Raw genomic sequence first — 19,432 nt, 5'->3', positions numbered from 1 at the left:
AACTTTGTGCGTCTGCTTTCCACTTTCTTCCCTCTGACTCTCTTATAAGCAGGGAAAGTTTGACAAGTGTGCTTCAGTTTCTCCATAGTCGCGTACTTGGATTTGGTGACTGAACTTCAGAGGCGACGGAGTAAGTCCCTACAGGGCTCTCCACTCTTTACTTCTTTCCAGGTAAGTTTTTACACAGTCTTACAACTTTTCAAAACTTTTTTTCTTCTTGCTTCAAGACAATAATATACAGAGCTAAACGGTGGAAATATACTTTTTTAATAATTGCAAAGATTTATATGCCATTTTCATGGTAAATCGTAACTTTTACACAACGCTTCAATGAGTTTACACGTTCACAATTCTATTAATCGCCATGATATGATTCATATTTGCTATTTACTTTTTGTCAAAACGTAAATTATGCTATCATATTTTAGAATGAGCCTTTATTATTCACGTCTAATATTGCAGGAGACACAGTCGGTAGATTAATAAACTAATTTAAAAGGCATGAAGTTAATTAAAACAAAAATGGAATAACTTTTTGTTTTTGGGAGAAATTTATGAAGAAAAAACAGCCTCAATAGAAGTCACAAATTAAAAATACTGGAAACAATTAGAACAATAAATTTTTCTTATCGTATAAGATGTAATATAAATGTTTTTCTTCCTATTTTAAACAATTCTAATACAACTTTGTTTTTCGGAAAAAGGATATTTATGTGTCGTGAGGAGGCGCTGTTAAGACCTTCATTTCATGTAACTCTGCTTTATTATAGCAAACTTTAACCTGCAATTCTCAATCATTTCAACATTATTTTTGTAATCAATGTAATAACATTTTTTCCCTTTCAGTTTATGTTTGAATAAATGTAACAAACAATTTGGTGTCACATTAAGTGGCTTTAACTACTATGTGCTTACATATAAACTAATCCCTTGATACACCTATTGTGTACACTCATGTATTAACATAGTGTTGTGGCAATATTAAAATTCCATCACTTAGTAGGACACAAACATGTCCAATTATATTTGAAGATGATTTTATTCTCTTCCAAGAGGGTCAGACAGTCATGCAGAAACACAGGTTCACTGCAGAGTGTGACTAAGGGATGGCTTTCTCCCGCTTATATCAGTTCTTCAAGGTTACATTACAGACCTGCTGTACTTTTCCACGCAAGACAAAGAAATTAACAAAAATTCATCGTATATGTCATGCTAGGTTCCACAGATAGAAACACAAGGTTTATAAGCATCCACAATAGTACTTATATTTTTTCAATTAACTGCATGTAATTAATTATGTAATTTGTTTTTAGTTATTTAACACATTCCTTACATCTTAACCCATTCTTAAACCTACCTATATCACCAAACCTTTCCCTAACCTTACCCGTATTCCACCTCAATAGTGTTATGCAATACAATATGAACACAAAAGTACATTGTGCTTCAGCTAAAAGTTAAGTCCACCTAATATAAGGTTGGACCAACATTGTTTTATACTTTATTTTACAGCCTAACAACAAATCAAAGATTTAGTCAAATGTAGCACAGAAAAAACAACTGTAATTACTTCCCACTTATTGTCTAAACAAGAATAAAAAATATTTATCGCATTGTGCTTGTTTTCTTTCCCCACTTACAGATTTTAGCACTGTAATTATGCTAAATACATTCCACATACCCCATTCAAACTTTTTATTAGTGCCACGAGACCCACAAATTGTCCAGGATATTGAAGAGATGCTCTTCTTCATGCCTGCACCACATGAAACAGGCAGTTCTTTAGAACTTCTTAAACAGTTCCTTATGATATTTGACTTTCCATGCTGCACTGGGAAATTAATCAAAGACTTGCTTCCCAATTCAGATTTGAAGCGAATGGTATTTTCTGTATTTAAACATCTCTGAAATATCTGGAGGACATCTTGCTGAATAAACAAGGGTCTTTAAAATCCCTAGTCAAGCAATGTCCTATGCTTGGCAATGTTTTTTAATGGTATTTAAGATCTTTTTAATCAATGGATGATGACTCACTTGCTGTAAAAAAAACTATCATGCTAGCTTTTATTTGTGAATGTTTAATTCACTAAGCAAAAGCCAGTTCTGGCAGTTATCTTTACAACCTAAAACTTAACCCCTACTTGTGGGAGCCACATGTTTGTTATCCGAGACCAGGTGTAGTTTATATTATGATAATCCTGAGGTCAGCTTTCATGATTATTTTCATAATAACATCCTCAGCAGGTGCTGAAACTAACACTTTCATTATGTGCCTACAGTGACCTCAGATTAAAAAAAAAAGTTTATGGACACATAAGCCACACTTCAACGTGTTTAAATGTCATCTTTGCATTACATAATCACTACAACTTTTCAAAAAAAGCCAAGTAACTAATATATGTATATGACTTTATATTATAGTAGCATGAACTTGAAGGGGAACTGTTTTCATAAATGCAGTAAAAGTGATGGACTGTTTGGTTAAAAGAAAATAATGTGAAGTATTATTTGTCACTTTGATAGTGTGCATCTAATACAGTGACATTAAGACATATTCAAGTGTCACCAAAGTGTCTAAATACATTTGATTACATATGAGCTTTCTATTTTCAGCTAGAACTCCCTCAAGATGGGTGACTGGAGTGCGTTGGGAAGGCTTCTTGACAAGGTGCAGGCCTACTCCACGGCCGGAGGGAAGGTCTGGCTCTCTGTGCTCTTCATCTTCCGGATCCTTGTTCTGGGAACAGCAGTGGAATCGGCCTGGGGTGACGAGCAGTCAGCTTTCAAGTGCAATACCCAGCAGCCTGGTTGCGAGAATGTCTGCTATGACAAATCGTTCCCCATCTCGCACGTGCGCTTCTGGGTGCTTCAGATCATCTTCGTGTCCACGCCGACGCTCCTGTACCTGGCGCATGTCTTCTACCTGATGCGAAAGGAGGAGAAACTCAACCGTAAAGAAGAGGAGCTGAAGGCCGTGCAGAACGACGGCGGCGACGTTGAGCTCCATCTCAAGAAAATCGAGCTCAAGAAGTTTAAGCATGGCCTAGAGGAGCACGGCAAGGTGAAGATGAAGGGTAGCCTGCTGCGCACCTACATCTTCAGCATCATTTTCAAGTCCATCTGTGAGGTGGTCTTCCTGGTCATCCAATGGTACCTCTACGGCTTCAGCCTCTCTGCCGTGTACACATGCGAACGCACGCCTTGCCCTCATAGGGTGGACTGTTTCCTTTCTCGGCCCACCGAGAAGACCATCTTCATCATCTTCATGCTAGTGGTTTCGCTCTTCTCGCTTTTGCTCAACATCATCGAGCTCTTCTACGTGCTCTTCAAACGAATCAAGGACCGCGTCAAAAGCCGACAAAACACACAGTTTCCCACTGGCACTTTGAGCCCCACGCCGAAGGAACTGTCTACGACCAAATACGCGTACTACAATGGTTGCTCCTCACCAACTGCACCGCTCTCACCAATGTCACCTCCAGGCTACAAACTGGCCACCGGCGAAAGGACCAACTCTTGCCGCAATTACAACAAGCAGGCTAATGAGCAGAATTGGGCCAACTACAGCACAGAACAGAATCGCTTGGGCCAGAATGGCAGCACCATCTCCAATTCACATGCACAAGCCTTCGACTACCCTGATGATACACATGAGCACAAGAAACTGACGCCAGGGCATGAGTTGCAGCCATTGGCGTTGATAGATGCACGGCCGTGCAGCCGTGCCAGCAGCCGCATGAGCAGTCGAGCGAGGCCTGATGACCTGGACGTCTAGCCATGCCACATCCCAACGCTAGAGGACTGACACAGGCAATGAGACATGCTCATCTCCTGTAACGAGGAGGCGAGGCTGAATCCTCGCAAGTTCCTCACTCTAGACTCTAGTCGATACAGAGACATAAAATTACTCACACTGCTGGAGGTACTATTCATTAACAATGATGTTGAAACTAGCAGAGCTAACATGCCCTAACTACCGAACAGTCAAGGGGGCTCGTCCGGGACGAACGGCACTGAACTTGCCACGTCTCTCAACTCAGCCCACCAGAACAGACCTTGGCGATGTGATTGATTTTTGTTGTGCTTGTTGAAATGCCACACAATGATTCCACTTTAACACTTTGCACTCCTACAGTTTGTGTAGATTTGTGTTCTAACCCCCCCTACAGTCGATCCCGGTTATAACGTCAATCGTTCGCATGATCTCAAATCCAACAGGGTGTTCACAGTCATGAATTAATATTTATTTATTCATAAAGATTAACATGATATCCACCACTAGATAAAGATTGACTACTACTCAAGGTCATGTCTACACAATTAATACCATCCAAGTGCATATTTATTGACAATAATCCAAATTCCAGCAATACGTTCATCAGCAAATGTGTTTTTTTTTTTTTTTGTTATTAATCACAGTGGACTGTCATTTTCCTGATAAACTTTGAATTTATGTGGTGTTGGTTTTTGTTATTCGATGATATTTGTTGTATTTTGGGTGGTGGTATGAAACGGAAATGTCTTATATGTGGACTGAGCTGCTGTAACTTACACGGCTTGATTCTTTCTTTTTTCTGCATCTTGATTTTTACTGAATAGTATGAGAGAGAAAGGCTTTATTTTTGTTCTCTTTTTTATTTCTTATTTTCCTTTATTTTTGGAGGGCAGACAGAATGATTTAGTTTTTTTTTTTATTAGAATGAATAGAAATTAACGTCTTACCTTTGGAGTGAATGACCTTTTTAACTCAATGTAATCGTTGCTGCTTGAGAGATAGAGACTTAGTACTGTAAATCAAGCTAATGTCACAAATGTGAGGTTTTTTTAGAAGACTGCTTTTTTAGAGCTGGACTAATATTTAGTCAGTTATATTAAGAGATATATGCCAGCGTAGCTCCACAACTACCAAACACTAGTAGATGAAATTTCATTATGGACATTCCTTGTTTTGATTCTTCAAATTGTGCATCATAGTATATTGGTACTCATTTGCAGAGGCTCATGGATTTTTCAGCTACAATGGTGTTTGCACTGAGATTTTGGCTAGGGTGTTATTTGATGCAAAAAAATGACGAAAAGTTCTCTGTTATGCACGTAACTAATTTATTTTACATCACACTACGAGGCGTAAAAATCACTACACTTTAACAGTGCTCTCACATAATCCTTGGGTTTGAGATGTTGAGTGGCTAAGGCAAGATTGTGCATCTGGTGAATAGTGCAAATTTGGGTTTAAACTGATGTAATGGGAATCCGCTGTCGTACCGTGTGCATGACAGTGGAAAAACCGAGCAATCACAAACAAAAACGGACATTAATCAAATCTGTGAAAAAGCAATTTAACCAATAAAGATTTTTTCTTTGTCATTTTTGTATTTGTGTGTCTCAGTCATGATCTTTTAAATGCCCACACCAGTGCTCAAACTGTGTTTCTAATATACACTTACTCATTTCTGTATTTATGTTTACACCCAACCAGAGGCTCACGGTCAAAAAGAAAAAAAAGCACTGCAATTTGTCTGGTGCCAGTATCTAAAGGAGTCTGGTGCAGGCGTTTTATCCAAGAGAATTAGCCCTACACAAACCACTGTGTTTAAACAGGCAATAGAGACAAACGCAGTGTAACGGCCAAAATCCATCTACGCCAAGACCGACTCGCAAACCAAAAGACTGATAAGTTTTTACATGTATGTTTTAAAATGCCCCAGAAACTTTCAAAATTTCATCATATAAAAAGATTCAGTGCCTTTTCTCTTATCCAAGTTTCCTATTTAACCTTTCCACAAAGCTAAATAAAACCATATGCCTGGGCCGAGTCTGTGGACCACATGTGGCTAGAGCAAAAGAACGTAAAAAAGGAGACTTTGATCTAGTGCTAATTAATGCAGATCTTTTTAAACCAGATTTATCACACAGTGCTATTGCACATAACAGAGGCTAAACTGATAAATTCTGCAGTTATTCATCAGAAAAGATAAAGGGATCTGCTAGTGCAAAAAAAAGGCAATGAAGCCTTCTGTATGTACATTGCTCAGCAATATTGAGTACACCCCATTTTGAAAATGAATATTTTTTTATCAATTTCTCAGTGAATATGGGTAATATTGGTGCATTTGAACAAAACAGATTGATTAAACAGATATATTTATTCAAACACGAAACATGTTTAGAAGCTGAGAGATAACACAATAAAATTCTAGCAAAATAATGCAAAAATTATTGCAACCTACAAAAATTTAACTAAATTTTTAAATTTTCTTGCTTCTCTTGATTTTTCCTCTTTTTATAATAGTATTTAATATTTTTCTATAACATTAAGAATCGTTTCTGGACCACTATCGTAGGTTATTTTGTTAGATAAGCTCCAGATTTGGCTTCAGTGCTGACTAATCTAATGTATATGCACTAATATAATATTGTAGAGCTTCCTATTAAAAATATGAACTTAAAAGATAGATTTGTGAGGGGTGTACTTATATATGCTGAGCAATGTTTATGGACTTCGTATGTATGTATACAGTGCTCAGCATATAAGAGTACACCCCTCACAAATTCTCATTTAAATTAATATTTTCTATAGGAAGCTTACAATATTATATTTGTGCATATACATTAGTTTAGTCGGTTAAAATAGCAGAAATCAAGAGAAGCAAAAAATATATACAATTTTGTTGAAATGTTGTAGTTTGCATGCATTTAAATGTATTATCTTTCAATTTCTAAAGATGTTCTGCGAATAAAATATTGTTTTAATGAATATATATCTGTTTAATAAATCTGTTATGTTCAAATGCACCATTATATATTACCCATATTCACTGAGAAATATGATAAAAGTACTCATTTTCAAAATTGCTCAAACCGTTTGAGGAAACCGACTGCAACAACTCATTTAAGTTCAGAAACGAATCCTTATGAGTACTGTGAACTTAATCCATTTGAGTAAATGAAGCAATTTCAGCAAAAACCCAACACAAACTAACTGAGTACTGTAAAACCCAATATATGTTATAGAAAATATTAAATACAAATTGAAAAGATAGCAAAAATCAAGAAAAGCCAAAAATTAAAAAAGTTAGTTGAAACTTTGTAGGTTGGAATTTCTTTCTTTAATATTTTGCTTGAATTTAATTGTATTATCTTTCAGTTTCTAAATATGTTTGGTGACTAAAATATTATTTTAATAAATATATCAGTTTAATAAATCTGTTCTGTTTAAATGCACCAAAATACATTATCTATATTCACTGAGAAATGCATAAGAATATTCATTTTGAAAATTGGGTGTACTCAATTATGCTGAACACTGTATACAAACCATTAACTTAGACTTTTACTCAGCTCAATAAACTAATAATTTGCTGTTTATTTATGGTCAGCAAGGTAGTAGTTGGGTTTAGGTTTTGGGTAGGATTAGGGATATAAAATAAGAGCATACTTTATAATCAGACAACATCTTAATAATAAGCAAAGCAGGTAAACTGTACTTCATAGCGGGAATTGGTACTAAAGTGTTACCCATATATTTTTCTCAAAAGTAACATATTTTAAAGTGGCAATCAATCAGTAAAGACTCTCTATCTATAATAATATTAAGATAGATTGCTTATTTAAGAAACATATTTTAATTTCAATATATATAAAAATATATTATATTTTTTTAATGGCAAAGCTGAATTTACAGAACCATTACTTCAGAAATTCAGAAAACATCTCATTTGCTTAAGAACAATGTCTTATTATTATCAATGTTAAAAAATAGTTCATATATTTTAGGAAACACAAAAGTTAGAAATGTAGCTTTTAGCGCTAACAGGAAGACATAATATCACGTTATTCATCACAATCAGTTACCCAATACCCAATGTCACATCACTATCATATTTAGTTCCAACCAATCGCAACGAGACACAAGAAATATATTAGCTGTGCATTCATTTCATTCATTCAGATACTGATGCGGACATTTGGCCACCATCATCAGGTAAGACCTGTCCAGGAGGGTAAGCTCTGCCTTTGTCCTCGGCAGCCATAGCTGAATATACAAACTTTCGATTCAAGCTACGGACGGAGCCTCCACCAAATAAATCCTAAGTTTTATACTTTTTGTCAATCAATACTCATCAAATAAATGTAATTCAATATCATATTCATCTCGATGGTCTTTCTGGTAGAGTATTTATTTGACATAAAATCTTTTGGAACATTCTAAACATCTTTACTGAGATTTGATCAAATTATTGCATAAGTGTTGAATAAAAGTATTATTTCTTTCCAAATAAAAATAAAAAAATGCTGATTTCAAACTTTTAATAAGAGGTATATAGTACTCTCCATTGAAATACTTTATGCCAAGTCACCATTATTACCACAAAATATTTCAGCAATGGACGTCAGAGAAACCACTCAAGGGATGGGTAAACATCTCTGAGGTAGTTTATTTCACAGAGAAAGATGGGTGCGTAAGTAAAGAGCGTCGAAATGCATATACAGCAGTGCTTCTGCCCACAGACTACTGAAAACCTCAGTGTGTGTTACATTTCCTGCGCCCATACTGCCACCCAGACCACAACTCTTGGGTGGTGCTGGGAATCCATGTTAAAGCTGCTAAGTTGGAATAAACATGGCCAATCGACAATTTAATATGATGTCGCCCATGTTTGATAAAAACAGCTGCTGTGCTTCTCTCGTAACATCTTATATTGGACACCCGCCTGAATTTATTTTTCAATGACATCTTTCATGATTTCCTCTTCTCTGAGAATGTACACTGTAAAAAAAATCTGTAAATTGATAGTACTTTGTGATCAATATTTTTCACTTAGTTATGCTTTTGAATTGCATTATGGGATGTCGACCTTTCCTCCAAAAGCTTTTAATGTTGAAAAGTTTGAAAAATTTACAAAAAAACTTGTAATAAGCAGCCTGTATTGCCGTTATATGTTATTTTACTAAATTTGTTCTCTATATATTATTTCCTAAACAATATCTTATCCCCTACTAAAATGTCAATAAGCCGATCTCAGTGTTTAGTTACTTTAAAAAAGTAATAATTTACAAATTACGGATTACTACAAGAAATTGTATGATTACATTACTAAATTTATCTGATTACATTACTAATTGTTTCATGTAAAAAGTAATCAGATTACTAATTACTTTGAACTTACTTTTAAAACATATAAGATACCATATAAAATACAAAAAAAAAAAAAACTTCAGCTCTTTCAGTCATTTAATAATCACTGAGAATCATTACAATGGGTTGATCACAGCAGCTTAACATATTCAAAAGACTTAGTTCGCCCAAAACTTAAACTTCTCTTATCATTTCATTTTTCCAATCTAGTTTGTCTTTTTTAACATTTGAAAGAAAACTGGATACCTGACCACTGACATCCATGGTATGCAAATGCACTACAGTTTTTGGGTGTTCTGTGTTTGTCTGAGGTAATTAGTCTACCTAAATGTGTATATTCCATACAAAGTATGAAGCTGATTGGTCAGTTCTTGTCGCTTGATTTGCGGTTTTATCTGGGTTGGCCTGGAAATTGTGAGCGTGCGCAATATGTGAAAGACCCCATAAGCAGCTATGTTTTTTTTTTTTACATTCAGAAAGTACCTTCACTCCCAATCCTGCACAAAAAAAAAAAACTATTTAGCCTGTTGGGCCACCGTGAGTTGGGCCACCGTGATTTGGAGCGCCTGTGTCCTCCTTGGTGACGAGTATTGTTGTAGAATGCTTACAAGTTGCTGGTCGAGTTAAAAGCAGTCGAACGTTCTTTAGAGACTGGACATAGACTGCAGTTCACAGCAATATTGAAGCTTTTACGCTCAATGAATATTTTCAAATGAAGAAGCAACCGATCTCACAGCAACCATTTCAGCTTGCATTCTCTAGCAATTTAAAGGCGCATGCTTATGAACTGACATTGCAGCAGAAAACATAATTTAAAAGAAGCTTTTTTTTCTTCTTCCAAAAAACTATATTTGTAATGTTGGTGACACAATTACTTTGACTTTCTGTAATCAAATTACACACATTTAAAATGTAATTCGTTACATTACTGTGTTCCAGGAAATACAGTAACGCGTTACTGTGGAATGCATTACACCCATATCTGGGCACTCCGTTAAAACTGCTGTTAAATGTTTAAGTGAAGTTTGTTTATAAACTAATTTCGAGAGGATCACGTGCTTATGATTTATCACGGCCGGTCTCGTATTAGCTAATCATTATCTTCCAATCAAATGAGCCCTAAGCTACTATAAAGAACAACAGTTTTCAGTCCACATTATCTTCATTTGGAAGAAACCCCCCTTCCTTCCCAATTCTCCTCCTTGACCTTGATCGGGCGGCACGGTGGCCCAGTGGTTAGCACTGAAAGCCTCACAGCAAGAACACCACCAGCCTACTTTCGCCTAGCCGGTGGGCGTTTCTGTGAGGAGTTTGTATGTTCTCCCCGTGTTCGTGTGGGTTTTCCCCGGGCTCTCCGGTTTCCTGTCACCGTCTAAAGATATACATCACGCTTAAGAACCAAGCACGCTTTAGCCCCCTTCTCAGGTGTTCCCTTAGCTATCGCAGTCGGGGAGTTCTGAGATCCACCGAGCTCAGGCTCCCCTCTAGCTCTGCGAACGGGGGGAAGCCTCGGGCTTGAGGATCCCTTGAGCTCGGGGCTCTCTCCCGGGACAGCATGCCAAACAAGCTTTGATAGATCATCAGCTAAGTGTGAACTCTTGAATGTGTGTTCAGAGCAGAGATAAAAGTCCCATAATGCAATTCACAACTGTAAATAAACACTTGTAAATCACAAAATACAAAACCTGTTATAATTAACAGATATTTTGTACAGTGTGAAGCAAGTTTGCCACTAAGTGTTCAAGGGAAATTCAGCCACATTTCTGAGAGCCATCATTTCAGTTATGGTCATCTTCCCGAGAGTGCTTAGATCAGAATGTTGATTAAACTTCTGCATGCATCTCTCTCCTGCTGTTTTTTTTTTTTTTTTTTTGGAAGTGATTCCTAGTATAAGTGCATGAGGACATCACATGTAATTCCTGCAAACTCTTCCTGGAGGTCAGTTAGGAATGCCGATCAAACACGCTGGGTGTGGAAAACGTGCAATGCTTTGTAGATGGTCAGCACTCACAGACTGACCGCTCTGCACCTCCAGGCACTGTGGATATCATGCACAGTCATGTTTCCTGAGAGATCTGCCCATTCCCCGCTGTTTATATAAGCATAAGCAAAGCAAAACAATAGGATGCTTCCAATTTTACAATGGCAAGAGCTGCCAATCCCAAATGGTGTCTCAGCTTTCCGTGCGGTTAGAAATTGGATTCGTCCTCATTGCATTTTTCTTTGAAAATTTTCCACTGCTGGATGGACTGGGACTGCTGAGAGAAAAGCTGTGGTTTTATTAAACATGGAAGAGCGGCTCCCAAACATGTCTAATAAGCTGGAGAACACGCACGGAGTCAGAGGAGCACAGCACTAATAGACCTTCTCTGTCAGTGAGAGGATTTAACTCTCGCTGTTTCTCATTTCTCACTACATTGTCGCCTGACACTGTCGGTAGTATCAGTCAAACCTCATATATCTCCTTGTTTTAATATTTAGCTCGTTAGTCAAAGGGAGATCACGTTGCCTGTAGGTGGTTAGACCTCTGCTGCACCTACAGGAAGTCTGCAGGATGACCCGAGGCATGCGACCCCAGGCTTTGCCATTTCCTTCCTTGGAAAACAAAGTATTAAAGCTCACAATTTGACTAGGCGTTTCTGATAAGCTAGCACTAAAACAAAAAAAGCAAACAATTTGTGATTGGATTTTCATTGGATTTATGTAATTTATTTTCTAATTATTTTACAAAAAGTGACTTATCAGACGAATTTGCTTAAGCATTTTACATCATGTGGCTTATGTGACGAAAGCTGTCCTACTGCATCCTCATTCAAAGAATTGAGATTGACCAATACAAACACAATATAAATACCTTATAGAATCGTACAGCCTTAAATTAAAGAAGAGACTAGATTATTTTAGAGACTTTTGACTAGGGCCAGAAGCACTGACACATCCTAGTGATTAAACAGCAAGGTAAGAAAAAAAACAAAAAAAACTCAGAACCTTTACTATAGAGTCCGAGAGCATTCACGCTTTATGACATGACACATTATCCTGCTGAAAGTCGTCAGAAGATGGATACACTGTGTTCATAAAGGAATGGACATGGTCACCAACATTACTGAGGTAGACTGTGGTGTTGCCCAAATGTAACCAATGGACCCAAAGTGTGCCAAAAAAATATCCCCCACACCATTACAGCAGCCTGAACCATTGATACAAGGCAGGATGGATCCATGCTTTCATGTTGTGGACGCCAAATTCTCAACCTACCATGCAATATACCATATATATATATATATATATATATATATATATATATATATATATATATATATATATATATATATATATATATAATACAGAAAAGTATCATTGAAGTGAAACTTTTACTTAAAGTGTAGCTCATTTATGTAATGTCATTTTGTTCAGTCTTTTTGGATTAAAGTGACTTTTTTTAAATTGCTGACTTTTTTTAAATACTTTCATTATCCAAAATAATCTTTATTATTGTTTAAAACTTAATCAAAACAACGTTGGGTTTTAAACTAATATGTATTGGAAAGTTTTATATATATAAATGTAAATAAATGTAAACCCCTCTTAGCATATTCAAACAAAAAGTATTAGCATAAAGAGTTATGTTTAAACTCCTAGAATTTGTGCTTATTGCTTTGCATTTAATAGGCCTATTAGTTTTTGTTTAAATTACCCTCTTGTTTCCTCTTATTTCTCTCATGTGTTTGTTATACATTTAATTCATAATTACCATTTTGTTTAAAAATGAACTAGTGGTTAGTGCGTCGACACATGCACTCCGGTGCTCGCGGCAACCCGGGTTCGATTCCGCCTCGCGGTCCTATGCCAATCCTTCCCCTCTCTCTGCTCCCCATGCTTTCCTGTCAATTCTCTCTACTGTCCTATCAAAATAAAGGTGAAAACCCCCAAAAAAATGTATTAAAAATAAATAAATAAAATAAAATAAAATAATAAAAATGATGATCGGTCATCATAAGCCACAACTTTGAGCCCCGAAGTGTCTGGCTGTCTGGCCTCACGACTCTGTTTTCAACTCCACCCCCAACTGCGCTTGGCTAATCTTGTTGATCACTGGCTACAGCCATGATTCAAGTCGTATGCACCTCTTGTCTACATGCCTAAATGCATTGAGTTGCTGCCATGTGATTGGCTGATTGGAAATTTGCATTAATGAGCAGTTAGACAGGTGTACCAAATAAAGTGGCCGGTGAGTGTATATAAATACTGACTGATGATTGCTTCAAAGCAATTTGGTTCTTCAACAGGCCATATTTTAGCCATATACTTCTGCTCTCACTCAACACACAAAGAGAGAGCCATACTTTTACGTTGCTTCATTTTAGGGCGCATAAACCACCTATTGTTAAAAGCTGTCTCCCAGACATTTAAAGTAAAAGAACACAGCACATGACAGACTGAGTTCACTGGGTGCTATTGCTCAGACAGAGGAAGAGACGTGGAGACTGATTCAAAACACAGACAGAAACTCAAAATATGGACACGGGAAATAGAAAACAGGAAATGAACCAAATATCAAACTCAGAGAATGGTTGAAAATAAGGTTGATATCCTAGTCGAGATATCTAAAACTTCAGAAAGTGGACAGATGCACGCTGGAATGCATGAAAATCAAACGAGGCAGATGAAGAGAATTAGGAAGAATGAAGTGCAAATCCAGAACATAAGCAGCCGGCATGAAAAAATTAAAATTAAATATTGCATGACGTATGCGCACATGCAGCATATTCCAGATAAGAAAATCTGAGCCTGGTCAGAGTGAATCAGCAAAGGGTCTGATGAAAAAACCGATACGGCCTCCCTCGGAAACACGAGGTTCTGCCATATGTGTCGCTGTTGGAGCAGGATGTTGGCCATGTGGGACGCATTATGCGGCAGTCCTGCCACTGTCCACTCTGTTCCCTGCATCCCAGCACCACCTTTGTTTTGATAGCACTAGCTCTTCGGCTCCCCCGTTCCAAGTGTCAAGGCCATTAAATCTTTAATGTGGCCGGCTCCTGCGCGTCTCAACGAGAGACTTTAAAGTTCACTGGAACTCTACCTCTAATTGAGGTGGATGGGGTTTGGAGAGAAGGGCATGCTGGGTCCACACCAAAGCTAAAATTACGAGACTTGTCATCGGTTACTGAGAGGTCAGGAGAAAAGAAAGTATGCAGCCCGCATCCAAAGTCAATAGCGGGTTGACTGGCATAGGCAAAATATTTCCATGCTTCACCCCGAAACGGCGCTCTGCGTTTTTTCCCCTCACTTCCACACCAGCTCTCACTTACGGCAAAACGTCCAATATGTCGACTATGGTCATTACTCTAAATTTAGCCAGATGCGCCCCGGTTTTCCACTGAGTGGTCCAAATCGGGAAAATCAAGCCAGGAGTATTCTAAGAATGGGGAATAAGATATATTTCATTCGCCTGACTGTAACCAGCATCTATTCAAAGAATGCAGCAGTCTGAATCACTTTCAGTGCTTCTCTTTTCGGGTTTTAGGGGGGTGTAGGTATAGATTTATAAGAGTCAGTAGGTCAGGTTAAAGCACACATCTCAATAAAAGTGCTATCAACATAATTAACCCTCTATGTGTTCCTCTTTTTCTATACACCCCATTCTATTGGGGATTCAAATCAGCATTTAACTGTGGAGTCGCAGCTTCTACCTTCAAGGATAAGTCAATAAGTGTAGCACTTGAGGAAAGGGGGTTGATGTTTACTTAAAGAACTCCTACTAGCTGGCCTCTGTTAACCTTGCCCAACAAAACTCCATTTGCACTCACTAAATTCCAACATGAGGAAGATTTGAACCAGTGTGTCAGACATGGGATGTAGGTGCATTAAAGAAGACTGCAAGTAATCAATCACGATTGGCCCCTTGAGACCAGGGTAATGAGATTTGCAAAACAGGCTCATTCTGAGAATGTAGCCCTATGTATTTACATTTCTGGAGATTGCGAATTATGTATCTAGAAATTACCTATAGCTGCATGGTGGATTTACTGTACACAAAAACAGCAGGCGTGAATGGCTCGGCAAGAGAAATTTGAGATGTCAAAAAGCATACACTGTGGTGCATTCGCGAAAACAAAAACTGCAACAAAAAAAAAAACTTTTCTCATGGGATGTATTTGACGCTCTGCAGAAATGTATATAGTGGTACATTTTCAGACTGAGCCTGGATTAAAGATTTGATTTTACAGCTTGTTCTAGCTAGCCTCCATTACATGCCCCACCCCAACCACATTTTAATTTCATCCGGGTCACGGCACCAGAATCTTTGTTTCTACTTCTATTTTAGATAGCGGAGGAAAACAAAAAAAGGATAAATATCAACCTAAAGCCCTAGCTAGAGTGTGCCTTTTAAGCCAACGAGAGTAACTACAATTTGGCCTCTATTATATGTGTCTTCTCAGAATAGTTTCCCAGCAGACACCTTGATATCAAAACGATATAAAAAAAAATTGTAAAAAATGCAAATCGATTTAATGTCAAATATACATCTAACATTGCTGTCAAAAACACATTAAAATCAATTACAGGACAGTCTTTTGTGTTATATTTTGGTGGCCAAAAGGGCATTAATGGGTGGATGTCATATGGACGTCAAGGTTTTGACATCAAATCGATTTTCATGTGTTTTTTTGTATGTGTTTTTAATGTTGTTTTGAGGCTGCTCACTGTTTTGACAATGTTTTTGATCATGGCATAACAGACTTTATAGACACATTTTAGACACTTCTGCTTGTGTTGATTACTAGCTGCTTCTCAAGATCAAGTAGATCTAAATACTAAATAGCTTAAATCTAACTTTGGTAGTAGTGTTTTAAAATAGCTAGTGTTTCACTTCCAGCATTCCAAATACATCATACAAGTGCACATTGGATTTTTCAAAATATAAAGATGCTCAAAATGTATGCTCAAAACTTAGACCATACACAGATGGGGGATGTTTATGTGAGGATTTAGAGTAATATTATTCTTGTTACCTGACATGCTGCACAACTGCTGTTCAGGACATGTGAACCCTGTGAGAATCCATACGCTTTTGGGTTTCATTCTGTGCTACAGCATTTGATTATACCTCCACTGCATTGGCTCTGAATCTCTAGAAAATTCACAAGCATGTTTACAATCGCATCAGGAATGCTAAAGCAGCTAATAACCTTGTTAAAAACAAGGCTTTGTATGTTCGCTTTTGCTGGCTGCACACTTGCCAAGGCAGTAGTGGCTCTCAGATGCTGAGGAACTCTGAAATCAGCAGAAATGCACGTTCCTCAGGCGCATACGAGTTGCTAAGACAAAAAAAAAAAAGAGGTAGCCGGGCAGGATGACATAGCACTCGTTTAACTGCTATAGACACTTTCAACAAACAAACGTAAGTGCATATCCACAAACTTCCTAAACTATTCTTGTTTAATTTTTCCTGGTAGCACATACAAGGTTCTAAAACCCGCCGTGATTGTAAAAATAGACAATGTCAAGTGCACTTGATTATGTACCAAAGTGTGCTTTGTAATATAAAATGACTTTGATGAATAGCTGTTTGAACGCCGAGGAGGGTTGCAATTCCCTGACAGAGGGTTTCCTCATTTATGTAACATTGCAGCTTGTGAGGAATAGCAGTTTTCCTCAGCTGTCTTCTAAACGCCTGTGTAATCTCAGATCTGTACTGTCTCTGTACACAGGTGCAGTTTTTCTCCTTCTGCAGATTGCATTGCTCTTCTTCGAATTTACACATTCGAGGATTAGAACAAACTGTCTTTAGGCAGAGGCCACTGGTGCTCCCATAAGAGAAACAGTTTCCTGATTTAAAAATAAGCTTTTCTCTAGGGTAATTTAATAAAGCTATTAAACTTGCCAATTACTTTTGAATATGCTTGTAATATCAAAAAAATCAAACATGCTGTAGTTGGGGCCATTTTCTCAAACCACACTGCAGTACTATCCCATTGTTTGTCTAATCATACATGCAATAGATGAATGTGTTTGACCATTTGCATTTAAAAACCCCAGTGTTAAATCATTCATTTAGTTTGAAATTAATCATACCCCTGGGCTCGAACAAACAAACAAACCAATTAACAAACCAACCAACCTACCGACCGACTGGCTGACTGACTGACCAACCAATTGACCAACCAACAAACCAATGAGTTATCAAAACAATCAATCAACCAACCAACCAACAAACCAACAAATGAACCAACCAACGAACCAACCAACCAACAAATTAACAAATTAACCAACCGACCAACCGACCGACCAACTAACCAACCAACAAACTAACAAATTAACCAACCAACCAACCAACTTACCAACAAGTGAACCAACGAATCAACAAACCAACTAACCAACAAACAAACCAACCAATCAACCAACCAACCAACCAACAAATGAACCAAGAACCAACAAACCAACTACCCAACCAATCAGCAAATGAATAAACCAACCAATCAACCAACCAAAAAAACCAACCAACAAACAAATCAACGAACCAACTGATCAACCAACCAACAAATGAACCAACCTATGAATCATCGAACAAACCAACCAATCAACAAATGAACCAACCAACCTACCAACCGACCATCCAACCAACCAACAAACTGACCAACCAACCGACCAACCAAAAAACAGACCAACCAACCAACCAACAAACGGACCAACTAACAAACCAACAACCAACGAATGAACGAACCAACTAATCAACCAACCAACAAACCAACAAAGGAACCAAAGAATCAACAAAGAAATGCACCAACCAACCAACCAACAAACAAATAAACTAATGAACCAACCAATAACTGAACCAACCAACCAATCAACAAACCAACCGACCTACCAACCAACCAACCAACGAAGCAACAAACCAACGCATGAACCAACGAACCAACCAATAGACCGACCTACCAACAAACGGACCAACTAAAAAACCGACCGACCAACCAACCAACCAACCAACCAAAAAAAAAACAAAAAAACAAACAACCAACGAACGAACCAACCAACCAACCAAAAAAAAAACAAAAAAACAAACAACCAACGAACGAACCAACCAACCAACCAACCAACCAAACAAAATCAACGAATTGACGAACCACTCAATCAACCAACAAATTAACCAACAAACGAACCCACCAACCAACCAATGAACCAACCAACCAAAAAATGAACCAACCAACCAACCAACGAACCAACCAACCAACCGACCAATGAACCAACTAACTAACATACAAATGGACCAACCAACCAACAAATAAATCAACCAACAAATAAAACAACTTATGAACCAACCAATAATTATTTTAACCTGCACAAAAAGGCAAAACAAGGTCTTCTGTGTTAAAAACAGGACACAAAAAGCCAATGATGATAAGGGAGACATCTCTAAGGAAATTGTAAAAAAAAACATGTATGGAATTTTTTCACAATACAGGATCTGGAATGGCTTTCTAGCTTCAAACAAACATAAAAACTTGCCTCAGTTTGTTAAATCTGTATTTCTTAAATACAGTATATACAAATGATTTCCATGTATGTTTTGTTTTTCATGTAACCAAAGTAATTCTTGGTTGTCTGAAAGACCATGAGAAGAAGCTTCTTGCCTTTTTGTGTTACAATGGATCAGCATGCCAAGAACCAACCGTTTAGAAAAATTATAAATAAAAGCTTAGGTTCATAAAACATCAACTTGCATTGTTTATATGGAGGTGTAGCAGGCGAGCATTTAGGTGCTACCAAATGAGAAATTGGGAAAGATTTTTGCATAGTCAAAGCAAGAAAGAAACTCACAGTAACCATGCCAAGCAAAAACAACAAACAAAACGAACAGGGTGCTAATTAGCAATCAGCTCACAGCAAAACGGGCTGCTCTTAGTAGGAGTTTGGACATGGCACAACATCGAGCTAAGCGGAGCGGACTTTGTTACCCATGCTAGCTTTGTGTTTTTAATCTGCAAGAGCTACTAACTGACCAAAGTTCCAAGAAAATGGTTTGAAGAATGCTAAGCTGTTGAAAAACAGATGAAACTATCACAGGAATGGTAGTGATTTTAACAGTTCCATGTGATTTTAACAGTTCTGGACATTATATTGCATTTTATGTAAACTGCTTTGGCCCTTTGGGTATTTAATTCTTTGTCTTTTATTGTTAGCAGGTTAGCATCAATAGTAATGGAATGTGACACAAAACATACTAGGCACCAATGAAATGCACTGGTTTTATTGGTTGAAGTTTGATGGTTTGTAATGTTTTAAATGGTA

The 19,432-nt window shown here is 37.4% G+C and overlaps 1 protein-coding gene across 1 annotated transcript; it reads left to right on the top strand.

The window, feature by feature from the left end:
* Window positions 1-76: 76 nt before the first annotated feature.
* Window positions 77-5,367, top strand: gja1b (gap junction protein alpha 1b). Its single transcript, NM_131038.1, is given in 2 exon segments — window positions 77-171; window positions 2,614-5,367. A coding segment is annotated over 1 exon segment (1,146 nt). The 5' UTR covers window positions 77-171; window positions 2,614-2,629; the 3' UTR covers window positions 3,776-5,367.
* Window positions 5,368-19,432: the final 14,065 nt, after the last annotated feature.

Source organism: Danio rerio, chromosome 20 (genome assembly GCF_049306965.1).
Source record: "Danio rerio strain Tuebingen ecotype United States chromosome 20, GRCz12tu, whole genome shotgun sequence".
Classification (NCBI taxonomy): domain Eukaryota; kingdom Metazoa; phylum Chordata; class Actinopteri; order Cypriniformes; family Danionidae; genus Danio; species Danio rerio.
Note: the sequence above shows the minus strand (reverse complement) of the source record. Positions and strands in the feature narration are given on the sequence as shown.